At 36.1% G+C, this 21,548-nt stretch overlaps 3 protein-coding genes across 4 annotated transcripts in view; 1 reads left to right on the top strand and 2 right to left on the bottom strand.

Annotated features, from left to right (window-relative positions):
• The window catches only part of LOC110375568 (low-density lipoprotein receptor-related protein 2), a 190,087-nt gene that overhangs the window by 159,566 nt on the left and 8,973 nt on the right, over nt 1–21,548 (bottom strand). The window lies entirely within an intron of this gene.
• On the top strand, nt 7,939–9,705 carry LOC135117538 (putative nuclease HARBI1). Its single transcript, XM_064036935.1, has 5 exons — nt 7,939–8,456; nt 8,553–8,883; nt 8,961–9,105; nt 9,189–9,515; nt 9,591–9,705. Exons 2-5 carry the CDS (start codon nt 8,710–8,712, stop codon nt 9,650–9,652), a joined length of 708 nt encoding a protein of 235 aa, XP_063893005.1. The 5' UTR covers nt 7,939–8,456; nt 8,553–8,709; the 3' UTR covers nt 9,653–9,705.
• Nucleotides 9,696–10,849, bottom strand: LOC135117539 (uncharacterized). The gene is made up of 7 exons (XM_064036937.1): nt 10,756–10,849; nt 10,599–10,665; nt 10,486–10,521; nt 10,284–10,376; nt 10,132–10,206; nt 9,948–10,039; nt 9,696–9,855 (listed from the first exon to the last, which is right to left on the bottom strand). Exons 1-7 carry the CDS (start codon nt 10,768–10,770, stop codon nt 9,703–9,705), a joined length of 531 nt encoding a protein of 176 aa, XP_063893007.1. The 5' UTR covers nt 10,771–10,849; the 3' UTR covers nt 9,696–9,702.

The raw sequence follows: 21,548 nt of genomic DNA, 5'->3' as shown, positions 1-21,548 counted from the left end.
AATAAACCAAGAAACTTAATAACAGGTACAAGCCATATCTTCTTACATATCTACCGCTAATAAATAACAGCTAAACAGAAAAATATTCCTTCTATCGTCACGAACATAAAACCTATAAATATAATCTTCGTACAGCCAATACGTGACTGCTAGCTAACAAACTGATATAACTAGAAACTGAGGAAAAATGCACCTTTGCAGGCCTTGGCTTGCGACTACTTGCGAGGCTGGTCCTTTGTTCACGACGAGGAAATCGTCAGCTGGTTCCGCGTCAGACCCTTGAGATAACTGGACGAGCTCCTCAATTGCAGATAAGTGATTATTGAGCAATCATGCGGGTCGTAATTGTCATGTTATAGATGCTGAAATATAGGGATATAAATACAGTGTAATTGACAGATTGTAAACACAATACTCCTAGTTCAGTGGCAGTAAAATATTTTTTCTCGCATTGTTTTCATGTCATGATCTGTTGCGAAGATTTATGTCCATGTGCTAACTAGGTTAAGTACTTACATGACAAAGTAATGTTCGAATAACAATAGGTGAAACATCCTTTTAATGGTGTTACATAAAATGCAAATAATTATCGTGTAGTGAGAAACTGTCTGTAGTGCCTTGTTTTAATAATAACTTATTGTTTTCAGTGAAGGTTGAGTTACACTGCAGTGTAGATGAAAGGACCAAAATATGACCATTATTTGAGGAGCTTAGGACCAAAATCTAGGGCAACTTTTTAGGTATGGATTGCTTTCTATATGGAAAATTTTTCAAAGATTTAATAGAGACAGTTCTTCACAAAAGCTAGCAGATAACTTTTGCAGTATTCGACATTTTTTCGAAGCATCCGAGCAGGTGCAATATGTAGCTCTCGTCTTTATAACCCGTTGGCTGCGGAGTGCCGACACATCCGGGCCGTGCGCCGCGTACCTAATAGCACGTGAGGGTTGCACCTCCCGATATTCTGAACCTGGTGTAGTGGTGTAGGGCACGGTATCGATAGTAGTTAAGTTTGTCTGGAAATATGATAAGATTAGTGCAGGGTTAGGGGGGTTTAGAGCGTCGAGAAGAGCGTATTTATTGAATAATGCGAAGGAAGTATATTTTCTCCTCCCTTCTATCAACAGAGTTTGATGGCATAGAAAGGTCATGTAATTAAAAATACTGCTAATAAAAATGTCTTTAATGAACCTTGAATATTTTATAAATTTTTAAGATAAGCGTATTGTTAAAAAAATCTGTACATTGGTGTAAGCCGATTCTGAAATGTTACTCGTATTTTTAAAACAAAAAAGTTAGAGTACCTACGACGAATCCTTTACACAAAAATATTTATAACTAAAAGTCAGATCCACGAGTATTAAATCCCCGAATACAAACAGAAATTCTCAGAACAAATCCAAAAATCCACAAAAATAAATACAAAAAGGAAATTTTAAAAGACAAACACTTTATAAAAGCTACATTTAAACGTAGTCCGGAATACTTGTCGATGCGGTCGGAAGGACCGGACACGGCCGGTGTCCGGCGTTCCCGGATAATGTGTCGGACGGTTATCGAGCCCGGGTCACGTTTATATGTAACACTGGTGAATTTCAGGGGAAATTCCTGGCTAGGGTGCAATGAAGACTTCGCCTAGCCTCACCGACTTTAAAACGACTTTATTTTTAACCGACTTTAAAAACAGGAGCTGGTTCTGAATTCGTATGTTTTTGTGATTAAGTCTGCCCATATTTCAGTTTAACTTAAAATAAAAACTAGTGGTAATTTTGAATGGGAATAAAACTAATTTAAATCTGCGCAAGCCTAAAACGGTGCTTCAGGCGAATTAAATTTAGCACATGTTTGGACTGCAGTTTATTCATGCATGTATTTTCTAAATCACTGCACAGCTTAATAAAAAACACTCGTTTATAACACATATGTTATTTTAACAAACGTGTAAAATAAATATGGCGTAACGACACGTAGGACTAAATTGACAATAACTGGTCCTATTGTGTAACTTAGGACCAAAATCGTGATATAGTGTAGATTCAACATTAAAATGGGCCAGCTGAACAAGCAACAGTAAAGCAAATAGTACAAGTACCACATTAATAATAATATATAATTAATCTTCGCTATTCAGCCGACGTAATTATAAGATGGTAGATAGGCAACAATGTGGCTCGCTTCATGATTTATATCACACTGTGAACATGTGTGGCGGGTACTGATGAAATGTGGATGAGTTTTCCACGTATTTTAATCGGTTAAGATGCTGATGTCCCTTTAATTACTTTTTTATAATTATATGCTTCTCGTGATCCAAGGGCCGGCTTTTAATTCGCCCAACGTTTAAGTATTGCCATTCAACGTGGCAATGCCGCCAGCCTGTTGGGTACACGGCCGTATGACAGCGATGAGGATCAATTTTTCGGCGCCAGTTTAAAAATTATTTTTTATATAAATATAGATTTGTTAAAAAAAATAAGTTATTTACATACACAGAATATTTGAAGAACCACCTGGAAACTTAAAGTAGCTTGTATAATTCGTAAAGTTACACATATTTACTTAACCACTTTTACTTAACCGATCGGTTATCTAAGCACTTTCTAGAGCCCTGTTCGGTTCAACATGGGTTTAACTGGATTTTTTCGTGCGTATGCGCCTGCGCAGCGGAAGGCCGGCCACTCTTCCGTGACGCGGCTTCCGGTGGAGTCGATCGAGCACGGAGTGGCATACGTAAGTATTGATACCTACTAGTTATTTGTATTCTAGTGTGTTAATACTGACGCTGAGATTTATTTATTGAAGACAGACATGATGTAGATCAAATTAGTTTATGTGAATTTACGGCTATCGTCCTGAGGGATTACGAGAAGAGTGTAGTCTATAGTACTCGAAGCTTCAATTATCTTGTGACTAATCTTTTCCAAACTATATTGAAATTGGTTTCCTGTCCAACCATGTATCTGAGTACCAACCTTTGACATAGTATGACTATGCCTATATGACCTCCTCTTTCCTGTTACTCACTATTCATAAGATGGAATCTAGAAACTCATGCAGCAGTGTTACTAAAGAAATCTGGCAAACATTGCAAAATTACTAATTTAAAATTAAGTGATGCTGCCGTAAGTTTCAAACTTTTGGCTACAAGTTATCTTCCACAACACAACTTGGAAAACTTGTGTAACTTAATACAACTTGTTTCATCACCAAAAACTCCATTTTGTACTTAAAAATATAATTAGCATCCAAAAACTAGTAAGTAGTAGTAACTAGTAAAGTACTTGTGACATTGTACTGGAGTTTGGGTCAAATGTGAATGTACAGAGTCACTCGGAGTTCAATGACCTTGCTTTCAAAATCACCAAAGTATACATTTCCACCCAAAATCGGCTAACTGTAATTTTTTCCTTTCTAGAATTTTTAATCTAGAAAAAGTATGTTCATTACGTTAGCAATTTGGAAATTAGATTTGCTTAATCAATTTGGGAATCGCTGAGTATGGTCGACTACAAAGTTTCAATTTTAAACACGTTTTTTTAAATACGTTATGTTTGCATTGACGGCGTGGAAACTAGAAATACTGTTGTTTACGTAACCAACGGAAATCTATATTGCTTATAGCATCACTGTTAGTTCACTGTCTTGCTAAATGTACCGTTTCCACCAATCTATTGATGCGAATCAAAATGAGATATTATTTTTGAGATTTCATTTATCTCCTAATAAACAAAAGTTACAATCCAGATTTCCAAAAAGCAAACAAACTCAAAAACCTCGACTGAACTAAAAATTCAAATTGAAGGGAAACCCTTTCATCAGAAAGTTTCACAAAGACTTCGTAACAAAGGAATTTGTAATTTTCGTAAGGCCAGGCTTTGTTTGTACATTAAAAAAGCGATTGTGCCCGAATTAATATCGCTCGGACCCTGATCATATGGGATAAGCATGCATCGATGGTCAAAGCTATGGGGTGCAGTGCCAGTACTAGAGATTTGGGAACGTCAAAGCTTAACAAACTGTTTTTGAATGGGGATCTTTATTACTGGAAGCTAGTTATTTGAGCAACTGAGAAAGAAGTGTTGAGCTTCACTTGCTTGTCTATAAATTCCTTATTTTCTTTTATTCACTTTGCAAAACAGGTTACTTTCAGTTTCCAGGCAAAGCTCAAAGCTCAACAGTGAGAGGGAACAGAAAGAGAGAGAGGTCAGTGAAACATATCCTACACCTATAGGATATTTTGAAAAATGAACCACCGTTAGAAGTGACCAGAATCCTACCACAAGGAAATATCCCAAAATATGATGTGAAATCGCTATGATTAGAAACCCGCCCGTGTGGATTCACCGAAGTGAACACGGTGTACCTTACGTCTTATGCGAGACCCTCGCAAATTACTTCAATATTTGTACTCAATAACGACACGTTTAATATTCATATACACAGCAAACAAACAGTATTAGGTGCCTACTTAATGAAAAACTGTATTTTATTTTATGCATGGAATTAATTATTTCAAGACACCTTTTTTGAAAACCATCAAACAAGTCTTGCTTATAAATAATAAAGGCATAGATTTACTAAATTAGTAAATGGGGTTTTAGGTTTATTTTAGGTCTAAAAAGCTTGAAAACCAAAATAAACGTGAGTATTTTATATATGGGCGAAGATACAAGTATTTCGTCTGATCTACAAAAAATCCTAGTTACAGCTAACTGAATAAGTAATAACTTATCCACTACAAGAACTATGTCGTAGTCATAATCTGCACAATATTTCAAGGAAATTGATTCGAGTTGTTGTGACAAATTACTAGAGTTAACAATAAGCTGAAGTACCGTAAACTATGGATAATAACTTGCGCAGAAAATATGACAATACCATCAATGTCTGTCTATTACATGGATTACAAGTTATGGGCTTTTTCTTAACAATGACAAAGATGTAATCTTTCATACTTGAGATAATAATTGTCTAGTAAATGAATATTACAATAAATAAACATCTTGCTACAGTTTTATTTATTTACAAGACATGTATTTGTAAGACAGGGTAAGATTAATAGTTTTTTGATTGAGTAAAAACTTTTTCAATTTCACTCAATTTTCTCCCATAAAAGATACCTTGAGAAAATTCTGCTTTGCCAGCGTGAGGTCTTATTTTTCGGACATAAAGTCGCATGGAACTTGTAGATACTAACTTATTTTTTTTTAGATATGCTATTGAAAGTAAATAAGAGCGTATTATTAAATTATTATTATTAAATATATACCTCTATTGTTTATTTTTAAAGCCGTATTTCTTAATCAATACATCTCTAAGCTTCAACCGATATTTGAAACACGCCAATACAATATTGTCCTTAGTCTTACCAGCAATAGACCTACATCAATACGGCTAGCTACACACTACTCAGCAACATTTAATTACAGCTGTGTTGCTGCCAAATTGCTGCGCTCAGTGGCGCTCAGTAATTGCTGTTATCGCACAGTGTGTACTCGGCTTAAAATCGCTCGGCTATAGCCGCCGGTGTGCACAGCCTTTATAGGCCGTTGCCCACGATAAGCTCGGTTGATGGATTAAATGGATTAATCAATCAATTATTCGGGTGTTATATTGAACAGTGTGTAGACTAATTTACACATTTTCGGTATGGATGGAAATTTTAGTGATTGGTTTTCTAATTTCTATGGGTATAATGAATTGGCTATTAAGAAAATAAAAGCGAGAAAATTTATTTTTTTGTCCTCAAAAATTGGACAAAAGAATATATATTTTTAAAATTTTTCACAGTTCACGGATGTATAAGCCATAACTTCTTACGAAATACCAGTTCCGCAGCCTACCCCTACGAAACAACTAGCGAGAATAATCACTGAAGCAAGAAAACCACAACTATGTAACACTCATTATCATAAACACATCGCAGTTTTCTTAGAAAACGATGATTTCCACTCCTGCGCATCTGCATGACTTCATATTCACACATTTATTGAACTATGCTAATAATTTTATAATTAATTTATAATAAATTTATGTTTATAAAACGCAATAACTTGTTACTCGTGATGGCTTGACAATAAATGGTGAAACTTCCCGGCCCTGCATGGAAAACTGCATCGTTTGCAATAGTTTATTGCAACGTCAAAGTACAATTGTTTCCTGGTTATCTTATTATTGTTGGAAAATCATTGTTGCTTTGTTGTTTAGTTAGGCTCAACAAAAACGTTTAAGAGGACGAATTGGAATTTTTGGTGCCAAGGATGTCAATTTTTCTCAGTAAATACAAAACGGATCAAAATACAACTTGGTTACCTGAAAGTTCATGATATAAACCTTATTTTGTTAGTTGTAGAAACATGATTAGGTAACTTTTATAACAGAGAAAAATATATCAAACATACCTCTTTTTAAAAAGAGATTCACATATTATGGGCAAACGGGACCGATTAAAGCCTCTTAACTTTTTTAGTAGTTGAGTATATACATACTCTTTAAAATTGTAGAAGGATTTTTTATCAAATTATCATTTCTAAATAATAAAATTACAAAACCATTTTGTCGCTTACGACTTTTAGTTATAAGCTAGCGCGCGTATTGTTATCCTCGCCCCGCTCAGACGCTCCGACCCCTTTTGGCGCCTTAGATGCGCGTGCCGGTTATGGAATTATTGTTGACCAATTCCTCGCCTTAATAGGGAAGTAATAGATGTCCATTTCGAATTTGCTTAATTGCTTTAGGTATTCTATACTATGTAATTGCTTTGGGTAATTGATTTCTATTAAAGACAAGTAAGAATGTCCTGTATGATATCATAATCTGTGGTCAATAGGTCATAGTAATAATATAAAAGTATATAATGTCATCATCTGCCAAGCCTAATAACATTTTTTTTAAGTCGGTTTCCAGTCTAACCAAAAAAATTATACCGACTATGTAAATACTAGCTTCCGCCCGCAACTTCGTTCGCGTGGAATAGTGACTACCAGCAGATTTTTGATTTGACCAATAGATGGCGCTATATGTCCGGAATAATTTTATTTTTATTTTTTTTTGTAATAAAAACTATCCTATGTCCTTTCTCAAGTTTCAAACTATGTCCAAATTTGTACCAAATTTCACACAAATCGGTTCAGTAGTTTAGGCGTGAAGAAAAGACAGACAGACAGAGTTATTTTCGCATTTATAATATTAGTTTGGATTCAATGCCATTATTGCTCCTTCTTGACCAAGTACATAAAAAAACACAGTTAAAAATAAAATTATTTCAACCATTTTCTCTTTCAACAAACCATTTACTTCTACTCAACACACAAAACAACAATTCTAGAATATCCTTAAACAGTAGCAACTCCTGCAAGTGTTTAGCGTGAAATAATACGCAAATACAGAGAGCTGAGCAAACAACGCCGCGTGTTAATGTTAGTCGCACGTCCGTGCGTTTGTCGTGGACTTGCCCTGGAGAGCCGGTTACAAACAGGTTACTAGAATTATTATAATAACTAGGTTAATAAACGATGCTCTGGGTTCGTATTTAAGACCATAAAGTTTTCGAGTTATTCTTATAATACACTTAATTTAAATAAATATGTACATAGATAGTCATATTGTTAAACTGCAAAGTTTGCATGTTTGTTATGTTTACTTCTACAGGTCCGATTTGAAAAATAATTTCAATCTTAGATAGCCCATTGATCGCGGAATGCATATGGGTAACTTTTGAACGTGCACGACATTATGTAGTTTCCACCTCTAGAGGACACCTCATAATTAGGAATTAATTAGGGCATATACCTTCACTACTTCTGTTAGACTTCCACTAGAAACCTATTTACAGGCAGTAACATAATCTTTTACATAGCAGTAGCTGAGATGGTGACACCACCATAAAATTCAGCTACCAAATCAGTTGAAAAACGACAAAACCAAAACCACCACGGGCCTGCAGTCTCGACAAAGATAGCGATCGCTTAACGACAAAATTCGGTCGATAAGTCCTAACGATCCGATCGTAACGATTTTTGGTAGTCTCTACTGCCAAAACTATCGAGTGTCATCGCAAAGTTACCGAATATTTTCGGTAAGATAACGATTTATCGTTATGTCATAGAATTTCCTTGCGACAGTTTTTGACAGCCCGCTAAGTGATAGCTACTATCGATATCGTTCCTATATTTGTTTATTTTACGTCAGAAAATATTAAATAAATAGTAATTTAATAAATAATGGCTTCTGAATATTTAGCATGGGACTTAGTTGTGCTCGAGCACAGACGCGATGTGCTTATGGGTCGACAAATAGCACGAAACAAGCGAAACGATGAAAATCCCTTGGATTTGGAGGATGGCCAATTTCTTCAAATGTATAGAATTTCAAAGGAAATGTTTCACAGGCTACTAAGTGAACTGCGTCCATCTCTCCAAAGACGACGGCCTTACGGACTTTCTGTGGAGTCCCAAGTAAGTGTCTTTGCGACCTACCGTGCATAAATAATATTTCTATAATATATTTTTCTTATAACTAAGGTTGAACTTTTTAAATTTTCTTCTTATTAGATACTGACGGCACTCCGATTTTACGCATGTGGGTGCTACCAACAACCTGTTGGCTTGCAGTGGGGTTGTAGCATGAGCCAAAATCTGTTAGCCGAGTCATCCGGGCTGTAACTTCGGCAATAAATGAAAACTTTTAAGAAAATATATTAAATTTCCAATGACTCAAGGAGAACGCCATGCGGCAAAACAGAAATTTAGAAATGCCCCACAGCCATTCCCAGGGGTAATTGGAGCCATTGATTGCACCCATATAAAAATTTTAGCTCCTAAGACCAATGAGGAGTCTTATGTGAGTGGTCACCATGAGGGCCATTCATTAAATGTGCAAGCTGTAAGTTGACCTTCAGTTCTATAATATCTAAAAATATTGTTTGAAAAATATGTACTTACATATTTAATATATTACAGGTGTGTGACCCTGATCTTATTATTTTAAATATTAATGCTCGATGGCCAGGAGCGAGACATGATGCTCACATATGGGCAAATTCACCGGTGCGCTCAACAATGAAGCGACATTTTGAAAATGGGGACCGCCGTGCTTGGCTGCTTGGTAAATAAATGAACATTATAAATCTGCCTCGAAGAGGTTGCCCATTCGACTTCTGAAATTACTTTGTATTTTTAATCTTTTAGGTGATGATGGATATCCTCTGGAACCGTGGTTAATGACTCCCATAAAACATCAACAGCCTGGCACACCGGAATATAAATATACCGAAGCACACTGCTCAGCTAGGAACATCATAGAAAGATGCTTCGGTGTGCTAAAATCTGTGTTTAGATGTCTATCACACCAACGCCAGTTAATGTACGAACCCTATATGGCTGGCCTAATAATTAACGCATGTGCAGTGCTCCACAATATGCGGATAACATATAAATTACCGGAACCAGAGTCCACCACATCCATGCAGCTGGTGGATAATAGTAGATTCCATGATGATATGTTAGAAGTTACAGGTAACTTATGAACTGATTTTTTATTTTACTATGTATGTATACCTAACACCAATACATTTTATTTTTGTTATGCAGGTTCTGGGCGAGCTGTTGCAGAGCGCATAAGAAGAAGGCTAATTAACACTAGTTTCACATAATTATTATACTTTTTTCATTTATGTACTGTTTCAAATAAAAACATTTTATATCATTTATTATTTTTATTTATGTAATTATTTATTGCGTCAGCTATTTTGTTTCCGACTTTTACCAATTGCAGCGTCGCCTCGGCTTGTACCTTGGCTGCCTCAGCCTGCATCTTGGCAGCATCTGCTTGCGCTTGAGCAGCAGTTGCCAGCATCTAAAAAACGTTGGATTTACTGAATGTGTCTTAATGTTCTCTAGCATGCTAGTGTGTATAATAATTAAGAGGAAATTTACACTATAACACACCTTCATTGTAGCAGCATTTGCTTCTGCAACTGCTAGAAATTCTCGTCGAGCTGCACTATATTGCTCAGAAACACTTTGGCGAGGATTCAGATCTGAAAATACCCAAAATTATTGGTATTGTAGGAATTATTGGCTGACCCACCTGCAGAACTAATGTTTTATTATAAATAAAATTTAAGCTTACTCCTCTTTCTTCTGGGTCTCTGTCGCAGTGGTGGTGTTGATGATGCAACAGTTTCTGTCCTTCTGCCACGTACTGCTGGAATTATCAATTATAACACATTAAATAAAAATCAATGAAAATAAACATAGGTGAGCAAAATAACTGCAACTTACTCATTTGTAGTACTGGCGACTGAGGGGCATCTTGCACTTGTTCTTGGATGGGTGGTGGTGAAGAACCAGCCGTTGCTCTGCTGTCATTGATTGCTAAAATATTTTGTTAATTAATATTTTGGTAACATTAGTGTACAGATGTATACACATAATAAAATATATTATAGCAGTAACCAACTAGTTACTAAAAACTCCAACTTACTTGTTTCAGTCGGTAACAATTCCACAAAATCTCTAGCTGTAATAAAATAAATAGTAACATTAAAATTAAAATAATTATATTTTGAATTGAGTACCTATTAATTTAAAACTTACCCTGAGAATGAGGTAAGGTGAGAACCTCAGAGATTACCACCCCAGCCTCCATCTCATGTTGTAATAACTGTAAATAACAATAAAAGTATTTTTAGTGTTATCAACATTCAAAGATTGAGAATATTAAATTGTATTGAATACAATAATCACAACTTACATCTTCCTCTGGCATAGCGTCCGGGCAGTCTGTCCCAAAGGAATAATCTGCCCCAACTATTGAAATTATCCGGCTCTCGGCCTCGGTCAGGGAGCAGTGCTGACGCCTCGGTTGCCGGTACGTTTTGTTCTTTTTAATTTTGCCGCCTTACTGCAAGCGCGGCTTTTAAGTCTCTCCAAACCTACAATTAGAATAATTAACTCAAGTAAATAATAAAAAACTGACGTGGCATGTACATGCTTATAATTAAAACCAATTCAATCTTTGAAAAGACTTACCGTCATCCACTGCTCTGGTGTCTTTCTAGACCCGTTAGGAGATTATTGAGCTCCTCGGCAACCTCCCTCCAGCCCGTTTCGAAATTTTCCCGGCCCTGCAAGCCGGTAAATTTCCGCGTGTGCAAATATGGACGCGCTTCTAATATTGATAGTAGTGCATCAATTTGAGCGGGTGTAACACGAGGGCTACGCAGACGCTTACGCCTGAAACATTAAAGTAGTCATTATGTAAACACAGAATACTTCGGATGTATACAAAGTATTCAATTTAGTAAGTACCAAGAATAGGAATAAAAAATTCTCGTTGTAGATGTACTTACCTGACGCTCAAGCTGCTGGCACCCGGCAGGCCTGCGCCTGTTTCAATGACTTCACCGTCCATGAATAGTAATGAATACACCGTTCTCCTTTATTATTATTATAAATCAAACCAATGTTCAAGTGCACAAACAAACTTGACATTGACAGTTTGTTTATGTTCTATGTCTGTATTGCAAGTACGCAAACTATTAAGATCTTTAATATGTGTTTTCTTAAAAAACGGTATGTTTTACTTACACGGTTCGATGCAAAAAGTTTTAATATGATAAGGTTCATCTATTTTCTTTATAATTGTCAAAGGAAACAAAATTGGTTGTGCAAATCTTGTCTACCATTTCTCCCTATAATACAAGGATTTTTTTTACATGCAACATTTTAATACAAATTCACCGCACTATGAATACGGTTTTCGCTATCGTACCGACACGAATATGTCATGATAATTAGCGATGTTGCCCGCTATCTCGGCTGTCGAGACTTGCGTTTATCGTTACTGTCGTTATGGCAAGCGAATATTTTCGTTAATATTTAGCGACTGTCAGTTTGCGATCGAATCGCTATCTTATGTCGAGACTGCAGGCCCAGTCCAGCAACTAATAAAAGACTAACGCAATCAATGAATACCCGCGCCCGGGCTAACGAGATGTCCGCTGCACTTGTCCGGTTATCCGATATCCGGAGCCGCCCAACCGGATAATTTTCCGCAACTATTCAATAAGTAGAAGAGTCATTCTTTAATTCTGTAGCAAGACAAGTATTTTTACTATTTAAACTGGGTCGTTGCTGAAAATTTTAAACTTGATTATCACTCAGTCGAAAAAAAGCATTTTTATAATTAAATTAAATAATGTAAAACGAAAGGTGATTAGTATAAAATTTCAAGGTTACATTGTGACCGTCATCGTAATTAACATAAAAATAGCTATTTACTTAAATAACAGACAAGTGTTATAGAAACAATACCTCACTTTTCCAGTTGTGTTCATGAGTCATAATACCATGAATCTGATAAATTATATTATTTAGGTATTTAGGCAGTAAGCCATATCTTCTTTAGAATATGCTTCTTTTTAGCAGTGAACAACAGTATTATAATGATGAGAGATCAATAAGTACTTACACCAGCAAGATCTTACTTTTTTTTCATAAACTTACCTGCCATAACAATCTCAATTAAAACTACAAACTACTCAAAACTCATCCAGCGAAAAGCCATTTCCACAACCATCACAGCTGTTTTTACAGAAAACAGTCATCGCCCGTAAAACGACAGCTTCCCAATAAAAATAATTGTCGCCATTGCAAAGCCTCGGACAGACAAACGGACAATTACATAAGGTAAACGGGAACGCCTGCGAACGCCTGATAGCTGTAATGCGAGTGCAGCCGCTGTATGCGCTTATAGTTATAACTAGCATATTTATTGTACAAGGGATAATGTGGTGAAGCGGTATTTGGGTACGGGTTATTATTTTGGACGAGTGGAGTTTCGTATAGAAGTTACAACTGATAAATGTAGAATGTATTTATTGCTTTTTAAAAAACTAGCTTCTGTGAGTGGTTTCACGCGTGTCCTGTAGGAACTTCTCTGCGTACCCAGTATAAATACCAGCCTATTGCCTCCCTCGATCAATGGGCTATCTAATACTTGAAGAATTCTTCAAATCGGATCAAGATTAGTGCATTAGTGTGGATTATTTGCATGAGTATTGTTACTATACTTACTCTGTAACCCCGTCACTAAGGCGAATGACAAAGTTAAACAGCAATAAAATACATACTGGCATAACTTAAAAACTTACATTGGCTGCAGACAAATCTTGCCTACATAGTTCAGTAGAACCATCATTGGGGTGATAAACCGCGACCCAGTGCAACCATCGCTCTATCAAGACCACATCATTACAAAACCGTAGGTATGTTTCCGCTCGAGAATCCTCTATCATGCCAAAAAATTACAGTAATCGTCATTCCATAGTCCATATATGAAGTGAAACAATAATTTCAGAAATTAACTGTAATGGCTGGTTGGTGGTACCATTGTTTATGCGTCGCGTCGCCATTGCTTGCTATTCTCATGGTGTGGCTCAATCCCTCTATTTGGACTCCACACAATACGTTTCGTCATTGTGTGAGCAAATAAAAGCGTGTCAAACGTTTGAATTGAGTGAGCGTTTATGACTGAATATTTAAGTGAAGGAAGGAAACTTAAATTCGTCACTAATTGATAAGTTTGAACTAAAAATCTATATAATAAGTTAGACGAAAGCATCATCCCTCTATGTATTATTACAATTCAACAATTCGTAAACAGGAATAAATTAACACGAAATTACTACTAAAATCACGAAACAGAATAATAAACATTTGTTGCATTATGATGACTCATTATAACCAAAACAATGAGTGCAGTGTGTCAACAAAATAATTATAATTTAATGAATTTATACAATGTATACTGAAACACATTGATAAATATAATGTCAAGGTGCTTTTTCCTCAACATTATTGACTTGTAAATAATATAATTGCTTTTTTTTTAATCATAAACTAGCTTCTGTCAGCGAGGTTACCCGCATCCCGTGGAAACTTTTGCATGAACCTGGATAAAAAGTAGCTTACAGCCTTCCTCTATAAATGGGCTGACATTCTGAGATTAGTGCATTCAAGCACAAACTCTTCAGCTTTTATATATTTATGTAGAATGCTAATAAAGTAGCTATACCGATAATTATCAAATAAGTACCAGTAACGAAACTAATACACAACAAACTCGATAATTACTTCCTACATCAGACAATCGCTGCATCAGCAAAAAAACTGCACACCCATCCAAAACCCGGCCTTGACAATACGTGCCAGTAACTGGGTCGAACACAACGCTGACCGCTCATGTTATATTGTAAAGAATTATTTTATAAACACACGATGCATGTTTTAAAATAATACTCATTGTTTTTGGCTTAATTGCATTAAGTAATTAGTGAGTGAAATCAAAACGGAATATTTAATCAAATGTCTGAATTTATTGAAGACCTTATATTGATAGAAGATTTTTTTGATTCATGGAAAAATCATTAAAATGACTATCGGGGATGGAAACAGAAAGGAGGGTCAGATTTTATCAAAACCTTTTTGGAGCCCTGGTTTTCAATTCGTCGGGTATCCTTCTTAAAAATGATGTGACATAGAATATAATTTACCAACGATACTGTCGTTCTTCAGATATCAAAAAAATAAGATCAAAACAACAGACCAAAACATAAATAATAAGAAGTGTCCTTTTATTTTGCTATTACAAGCTTCAAACATCGCAGCTATAGCGTTTCAAATCAGCATTAGTTGCGGCTGAAATATCAATAACCTACTGTACTTACAAGTATTTGCTTCAGTGTAAAGGCTATTGTGTTTGTTTTGCTAGTTCGTCATGCAGTCTAGTAACCTTGCTTGTTTTTTCCTGTCCTTCTTCGTAAATTAAGGAACTATGATAGGTGTAAAAAGCCTTAATGTCATGTGTTCTTGAAGTACACTTTCTTCTGCTTTCTTCATAATAATTCTGTTGTGTATTTCATTCCTTATTTGAATTCCAGCACTTTAGACTTATCACCTCTAGTAAAAAATCGTGAACTAAAACCTCATTAGACTGTAATTCTTAAAACCAAGAGGCTGTTAACAATAAAGGTTCTAGTAGTTTCTTATCACAGCATCAGTTACTTATCAGACGACCCAGTTTCCATCGTCCATCTTAACGTCTCACTCTGACCTACCGTGACTGCCTGCCATTCGTAACTCAGTTCATTTGATCACGTTATTGCAACTGATATAATGATCGAGGTTGAATCATAAATACTTGATTAAGTAATAAGATGCATGTTCATTATTGATGTTTTGACCGAGATACGCTACTATTATATTGAGATAAAGGGTCAAATAGCTAGTTCTTACAGGTAACCATCATCTCCCGAGCCTTTTCCCAACTATGTTGGGTTCGGCTTCCAGTCTAACCGGATTCAGCTGAGTACATGTGTAAAACACATGTGGAAGACACAAAGGAGCTACTGCCAATCTGACCTCATCAACTCAGTAACCCGGGCATCTCATAGGTAACAAAAAAGACAGAAAATCTGACAACCAGTGACCAAGCAGTACCATATAACTCAGTGGGTATCTTACATTCAGCGGCCAATAAAGTATGTGATACTTTTAAATGACATAACTGATAAATTCCAATGACATAAGGATGGTATACAATCCTTCCAAAAGTAGGCATTTGCAATGCTATGCTGTGTTGTGACAGTGTCGTGGCAGTATCACACAATGGCAGCTGACAATGATCCGCGTGCATTAGCCGCCGTGCCGGGCCGTGCCAGGCTGCGCGCGCGCCGCACATAGGGCTGACACGAGGTGTTATAACTTCACAGGTGCAAAGGTATGGTGATTTATGTGATTGGTACCACTTTATTAGGTGCCTATGGTTCTTTGGAATGAAGATGCAAAACAGATATATTGAATGAAGGAAGTTCTGTCTAAACTAGGACCTTATAAAATACAAGTTAATATTTTATTCATCAAAAAGATAATTACATGTCTTCTGCTTCTATATGTGGTTAAACTTTTCCATGAATACTTTACATGTAATTAACAATTCAAGTTATTAAGGTAATGACTCATAATGAGCCACTAGCAACCCTACAACAACGGAGGCCGTTTTAAAAACACAACACATGTAGTTGTTTCTTTAGAAAAATAACCCGCGCCATTGAGACTCGACACTTGTGCACACAAATACCGAGCCAATGAAAGGTGAGCTTGAGGTTAAGCGACAATAACCCGGCGCGGAATGTGATGGGTGACCGAAGTATGCAAAACAATCATCTGGGCAAGAAGATATATGGAAACAGGTATAAAGATGATTAAAGAAACTATAGTCTAGCTTTGAAATATATAAAGTAGATATTTCTTGTACAGTGTATTTTCTAAGAAAACAATACATAAGTACTAGGTTATTTATTGAGGGCAGCCACTTGTGCAAATAAATGTAACATAGTTTAGAGACAATGTGCACGTTTGTATTAACATAGAGGTGAACACATGTTAACCGTAATACTGATTAGTAATAACTAATCAGTATTACGGTTACCTCAAGGTTAACTTGTTTTCAAAAATATTTTTATTTAAAAAGTCGTTTTCTCTAGAACAATTGGATCATTTGAAAATTCTTACTTACACAAATAGAAAGCTAAATTATCCCTTAGACAGCGGAACTAGCAGAAATATCAATCAAAATATACGCCGTTACTGTTTGGTTCAAGTCAACAACTAACCATACGAAGTTAACTGCAGAGTCGTGATAGGTTAAAGTATTTTCTAATTGGCTGGATCATGTTTGTTATTCGAAAGTTAAAATAACTGAGTTAAGTTTACGGAGTTTATTTTGCTACTTGTTACTTTGCTCTTTAATAATATGTGTTAATTACTAATATATTCTTATTGTTTAATGAGCTGGGAAAAAAAAATTGGTATAAAAACCTTACCTTACTTCTTTGAGAGTTTTATACCCACTTAATTATTATCCTTCGCAGTTATATTTTTACGATTCATTTCCAAATTTAGACCACCTGATAAGCATTGTTTATGCAACATGTAAGATATAATTGAATTCTTATACTTAACACACGAACTGCACTTATTTTTAAGGAGTTCATCCATACAGAGATCATGCAATCAATTAAATTCCAACACGATTCAATACTTGATCGATTGCATAACCCTGGAACTCACCTAAGAGTGATGAAGTATAATTATTTATCGAATAAATATCATAGTATTGTTATTTTATTGTATTTATAAATTACTATAATGATATACGCCTCTAGTCTTTTTGAAATGTCATGACAATATAATTAAGTCGTTATCGGAGTCCCTTGTAAGAAGTTATTTAGGCCTTGTTAAATTAAGATTTTATTCTGAGAGAAGGGAGTGTAGAGGAATCTCAAATCTTCCAACCTTAAAAAACAATAAACTATCTGAAGCTTATTTTAATTAAAAAGTTACTCATCAATAAAGTCTAGATAATTATCTCTCTTGATCCCAGCATCATTTTTTTATTCTTGACCTAGATTCTAGATTTTTTTATTGTGAGACAATAAATTACTAGTATTTATTACATCCTTGAACATACCCTTTCATTTTCTCTATGCTATAATAAGAATATTTATTTACTTGTTTTAATTATTATAGGAACTATAAATAATGATTGCCTTCAATAGGAAATTAGAGATTGTTATGTTTATTTATTGAATGTTTATAGTCATTGTTTATTATGGAATTTAAAATATCAAAATAATGGGTTGTTGTGAGTCTTCCACCATACAGCATGTCGATTCTATAAAATATCACAACTCACTTCGACATCACTCTCACTTCGACTTCGATCTAAAGGTGGAATTCCGTGGACGCGACAATAGTCAACCTATGAAAATGTATGGCACCGTTGCCGAGGCCCGTGACAGTCGCGCGCGGCCGACGAATTTCGTAAGCTGCTCGCGGCATTGTCAACAATTTAATTCTGGTTTTACTAAAATTCTATAGATGTTATTAAGCGCTAGACCATGTTGAGAAGCGTACGGCCGCGAGCGGCTCACGAAATTCGTCGTCCGCGCGCGACTGTCGCGGCCCTCGGCAGCGGTGCCATACATTTTCATAGGTTGACTTTTGTCGCGCGCGGCTGCGACAATCGCGACCCACGGAATTCTACCTTAAAGTTTCGTGATTGACATTGTCAAACTACACTAGCGCTTCACTATCGAGCGTGTTGACAAGTTGAACTAAATTAAAGTCGAGATTTTGACAGATCTGCCAAAATCTGTCTATCTATAGGGGAGGTAGGGGAGAGATGGGCAGTTGGGAGACATGATGAAATCAGAATAAAAGGGGGGTCCTTTTATTCTGATTTGATCATAGTTTTTTTTTATTGGGTAGTTTACGTTACCGACTGGTAACGGTGTTCATCCATAGACTTTCTGTCATTTCTGTGAGTTGTCAAGAACAAACACTCGTAAAAGTACTTAAATATTTTGTTGCGGTTTCGGATCGTTATAAAGAGAAAACTAATGAAAGGTATGTGTATTTTCTATTATTAATGATTGATTGTCAAAATCTCCAGTTACGATTATAGTAAGTCGATGCAATCCACACCTATTATACCTTTAGAAGAGAGTACTACAGCAATAGTTAATGGGCCCCACGTTTTTATTTTAGTCTAATATGACCGGGACCACATACGTAGGTTGACAGGTAAGTAACTATTTTTTATTATATTTTCTAGTTTTCAGTGCACATAAGATAAAACCGTTTTACTTAAGTTTTCTTACCGATTTTTTTTTTATAAGCTAAGTCAAAAGTGTCCAATGCTCCCTATGGTAGGGAGGCTTGGACATACCATGTAATGTATAATTTGTAAATTTTTGTTCTTCTTCTTCAGTGAAAATTTGTGAGGTTATAAATCTGCGCTAAAAATCCTTTATAGAATCTTGTTTCAGGTACCGTTGCCAACTTGATCTAGGGACTCCATATTTATCAGCTGTTAATTTTATTTTTTAACCTTTTGATACCTCTTGTATTGCTCGTTATATTAAATCTTTAAGAATTTCCCGTCGCAAACCATTCTTTTTAACCCCCGACGCAAAAACGACGGGGTGTTATAAGTTTGACGTGTCTGTGTGTGTGTGTGTGTATGTGGCATCGTAGCTCCCAAACGGATGATCCGATTGTAATGCGGTTTTTTTTGTTTAAAAGGAATGTCATTCGGGAGTGTTCTTAGCTATGTTTGGTGGAAATCGGTTCAGGTCTTCAAGGTCATCAGCTCGTTTGTTAGGTGTGATAGGAATGTTACACGCTCAGTTTACTTGCAAGCATATGTGGGATCTAAAATTTGAAATACTAATGTCTTCTGGAACCACTGAGCTGGTCTGCTGTTAGGACACGAAGATAGGAGACGTAACCCTGAACTGCCTTTTAGTAAACCTATCGAGTTTGGGCTCGTTTAATTTGTCTTGACTAGTTTTCTTCATGTTTCTAATTGACGAGAACCTAATGCTGGAAATGGGATGTGGCGGATGAAACCCTAGAATGATATATAACCCTGGATCAACAAAGGTCCATCTTTATTGTTTCTCAATCTGTGCAATTCTCCCAGAGCCAGTTTGTCATGAGGATTGTTAAACAGCTTCCTTTGGCTGAGATCGCATATAGCGAACCTATCATAAAAAGAAGGAAAAATTAAGGAGCTCCTTTAAAAAACCATGAAATAAAATAAAATTATAAATTTAAAAAAACCCCCGACCCAAAAAAGTACGCAATTATTATGACAAAATGTTATAAACGATAAACCCTATAAAAAGCAAAAAATAACTTTAAACACTACGTAAGTACCAACTAAAGCATGTCAGACTAAACAAAATTTTGACGTGTCGACGGTTTTATTTAAACCGTTTAAATATCTCGTAATGTTGAAACTGATTGTAATTTTTAGGATAGCTCTTTGATTTTATCTAGCCAAACATAAGAAATGGCAATAAAAGTTGATTATCTGTAAAATCTGATTTTTTATGCAATAAATGTGAAAAAGTGCCCATCCCTCCCCTACCTCCCCTAAAGTATGAACTGACATTACGAATCGAAGTGAAATGCGAGTTGTTGATCGAGTTTTATAGAATCGCAGTACAGAAGTATTGTCATTGATTTCTGGATAAGAAATAATGGTTATTTTAAAAACCCTTATTAAATATTTTTTAGTTCCACCGTCTCCTTCCGCCAACGAGCGGTTTCGTCCGGGTCCTATGGTAACTATAGCTTTCCTCGATAAATAGATTGTCTAGCACTAAAAGTATGTTCCAAATCAGACCAGAAGATTCTGAGATTAGCGCGTTCAAGCAAACAAACAAACTCTTCAGCTTTCTTATATCATGAGGAGACTGTCGTATATTCACCGCAAGACTGTCCTGTGTTACTCTGATTTACTACATGAAAACTGGCCACCAGAGCTCATTACATACACGTGCAGAACAGTGATCAGACCCCCAAACGATCGGCATGGGGTCTATAATTCATGGCGTGGCTCACCACATACTTCGCCAGCAGCCATGCTAATCACGTATTACATACATGGGTAAGTATTAATATGCGTTGTGGTAGTTTATTATGTGATGCAGTCTTTTGAACTATCCTATGGAGATTACATTTGATGTCATCAAATAAATGTTTTCAGAGGACGGTAAGTAACAGCCGCCGATTTCGTCCGCGGATGAGTACGTCATGCTCCCTTAGACGGCACTGCTTGCGGTAGCGTCGGCGGTCGGGTTGCCTCCCTCCCTCAAAGATGTGCGAGGGGGGCGATGGCTGATCCTCGCGTTATGCTCGTGAACGGGTGCTGCTTGTGGTGCCAGGTCGTCTTACTGACTACATATTAGTTTTTTTTTTTTGTTTTTATTTGTAAACTCTTTTTATTTTACATATGTTCTGGCTGAGCGGTCTAATTTACTAGTTTACATAAGAATAGCACATGTAGGTGGGCACTCCCTGATATTCTATTAAGTGTAAATAATTGGAGGCTATAATTTTCTGTTCATCAAACATATTCAATGCTTGAGTTAGTTAAGGTATGTAGGGTGAGTGCTAGCTAGCATGTGGTGTATAAATTATTTTTACTGTATTTTCCTCTATGGTAATATACAAATTAAATTGTATACAAATGTACATATCAAACAATGTTTAAGGTTCTTCTAACCTAACAGACAGACATGTGTTGCTGGGGAGTTTGTTGCGCCACTTCTTCTTCCCAGCAAAAACACATAGGAAGTGGTGAAGGGTGGGCGTTTTGGGGGTTGTCTTTTGTAAATTTATTTTTTTGACGTTCGAAAAGTGCTGTTTTGCAGCCAAGTTTGAATAAATGACTTTTGATTTTGATTTTGATTTTGGATGGGTTACCATCTTGTTATGACGAATTGTGGTGCTTGAGAGTTTGACTTAAAATGCATGCAATTTTTTCTTTGAGCACAAAAAAAAATTGGTATGTCACAAGAATTTGATCCTTCCTAGTTTCAATCGCCGGGGGTACAAACATAGTGACCGATCTTGACCACTAAATATTTAAGAGGGCTGCACCGCCCGGGAAAATATTTGCGCTTTAAATAA

Source organism: Helicoverpa armigera, chromosome 11, assembly GCF_030705265.1.
Source record: "Helicoverpa armigera isolate CAAS_96S chromosome 11, ASM3070526v1, whole genome shotgun sequence".
Classification (NCBI taxonomy): Eukaryota; Metazoa; Arthropoda; class Insecta; order Lepidoptera; family Noctuidae; genus Helicoverpa; species Helicoverpa armigera.
This window is presented reverse-complemented; position numbering and strand designations above follow the sequence as displayed.

Bases quoted from the DNA above. Each gene is read 5' to 3' on its own strand.
- LOC135117538 (XM_064036935.1), top strand. From the start codon at position 8,710: ATGACTCAAGGAGAACGCCATGCGGCAAAACAGAAATTTAGAAATGCC. The intron at 9,106-9,188 runs GTAAATAAATGA...TTAATCTTTTAG, and splicing joins CCGCCGTGCTTGGCTGCTTG to GTGATGATGGATATCCTCTG. The intron at 9,516-9,590 runs GTAACTTATGAA...TTTGTTATGCAG, and splicing joins TGATATGTTAGAAGTTACAG to GTTCTGGGCGAGCTGTTGCA.
- LOC135117539 (XM_064036937.1), bottom strand. The intron at 10,522-10,598 runs GTAAGTTTTAAA...ATTTTATTACAG, and splicing joins CACCTTACCTCATTCTCAGG to CTAGAGATTTTGTGGAATTG. The intron at 10,377-10,485 runs GTAAGTTGGAGT...AAAATATTTTAG, and splicing joins ATTGTTACCGACTGAAACAA to CAATCAATGACAGCAGAGCA.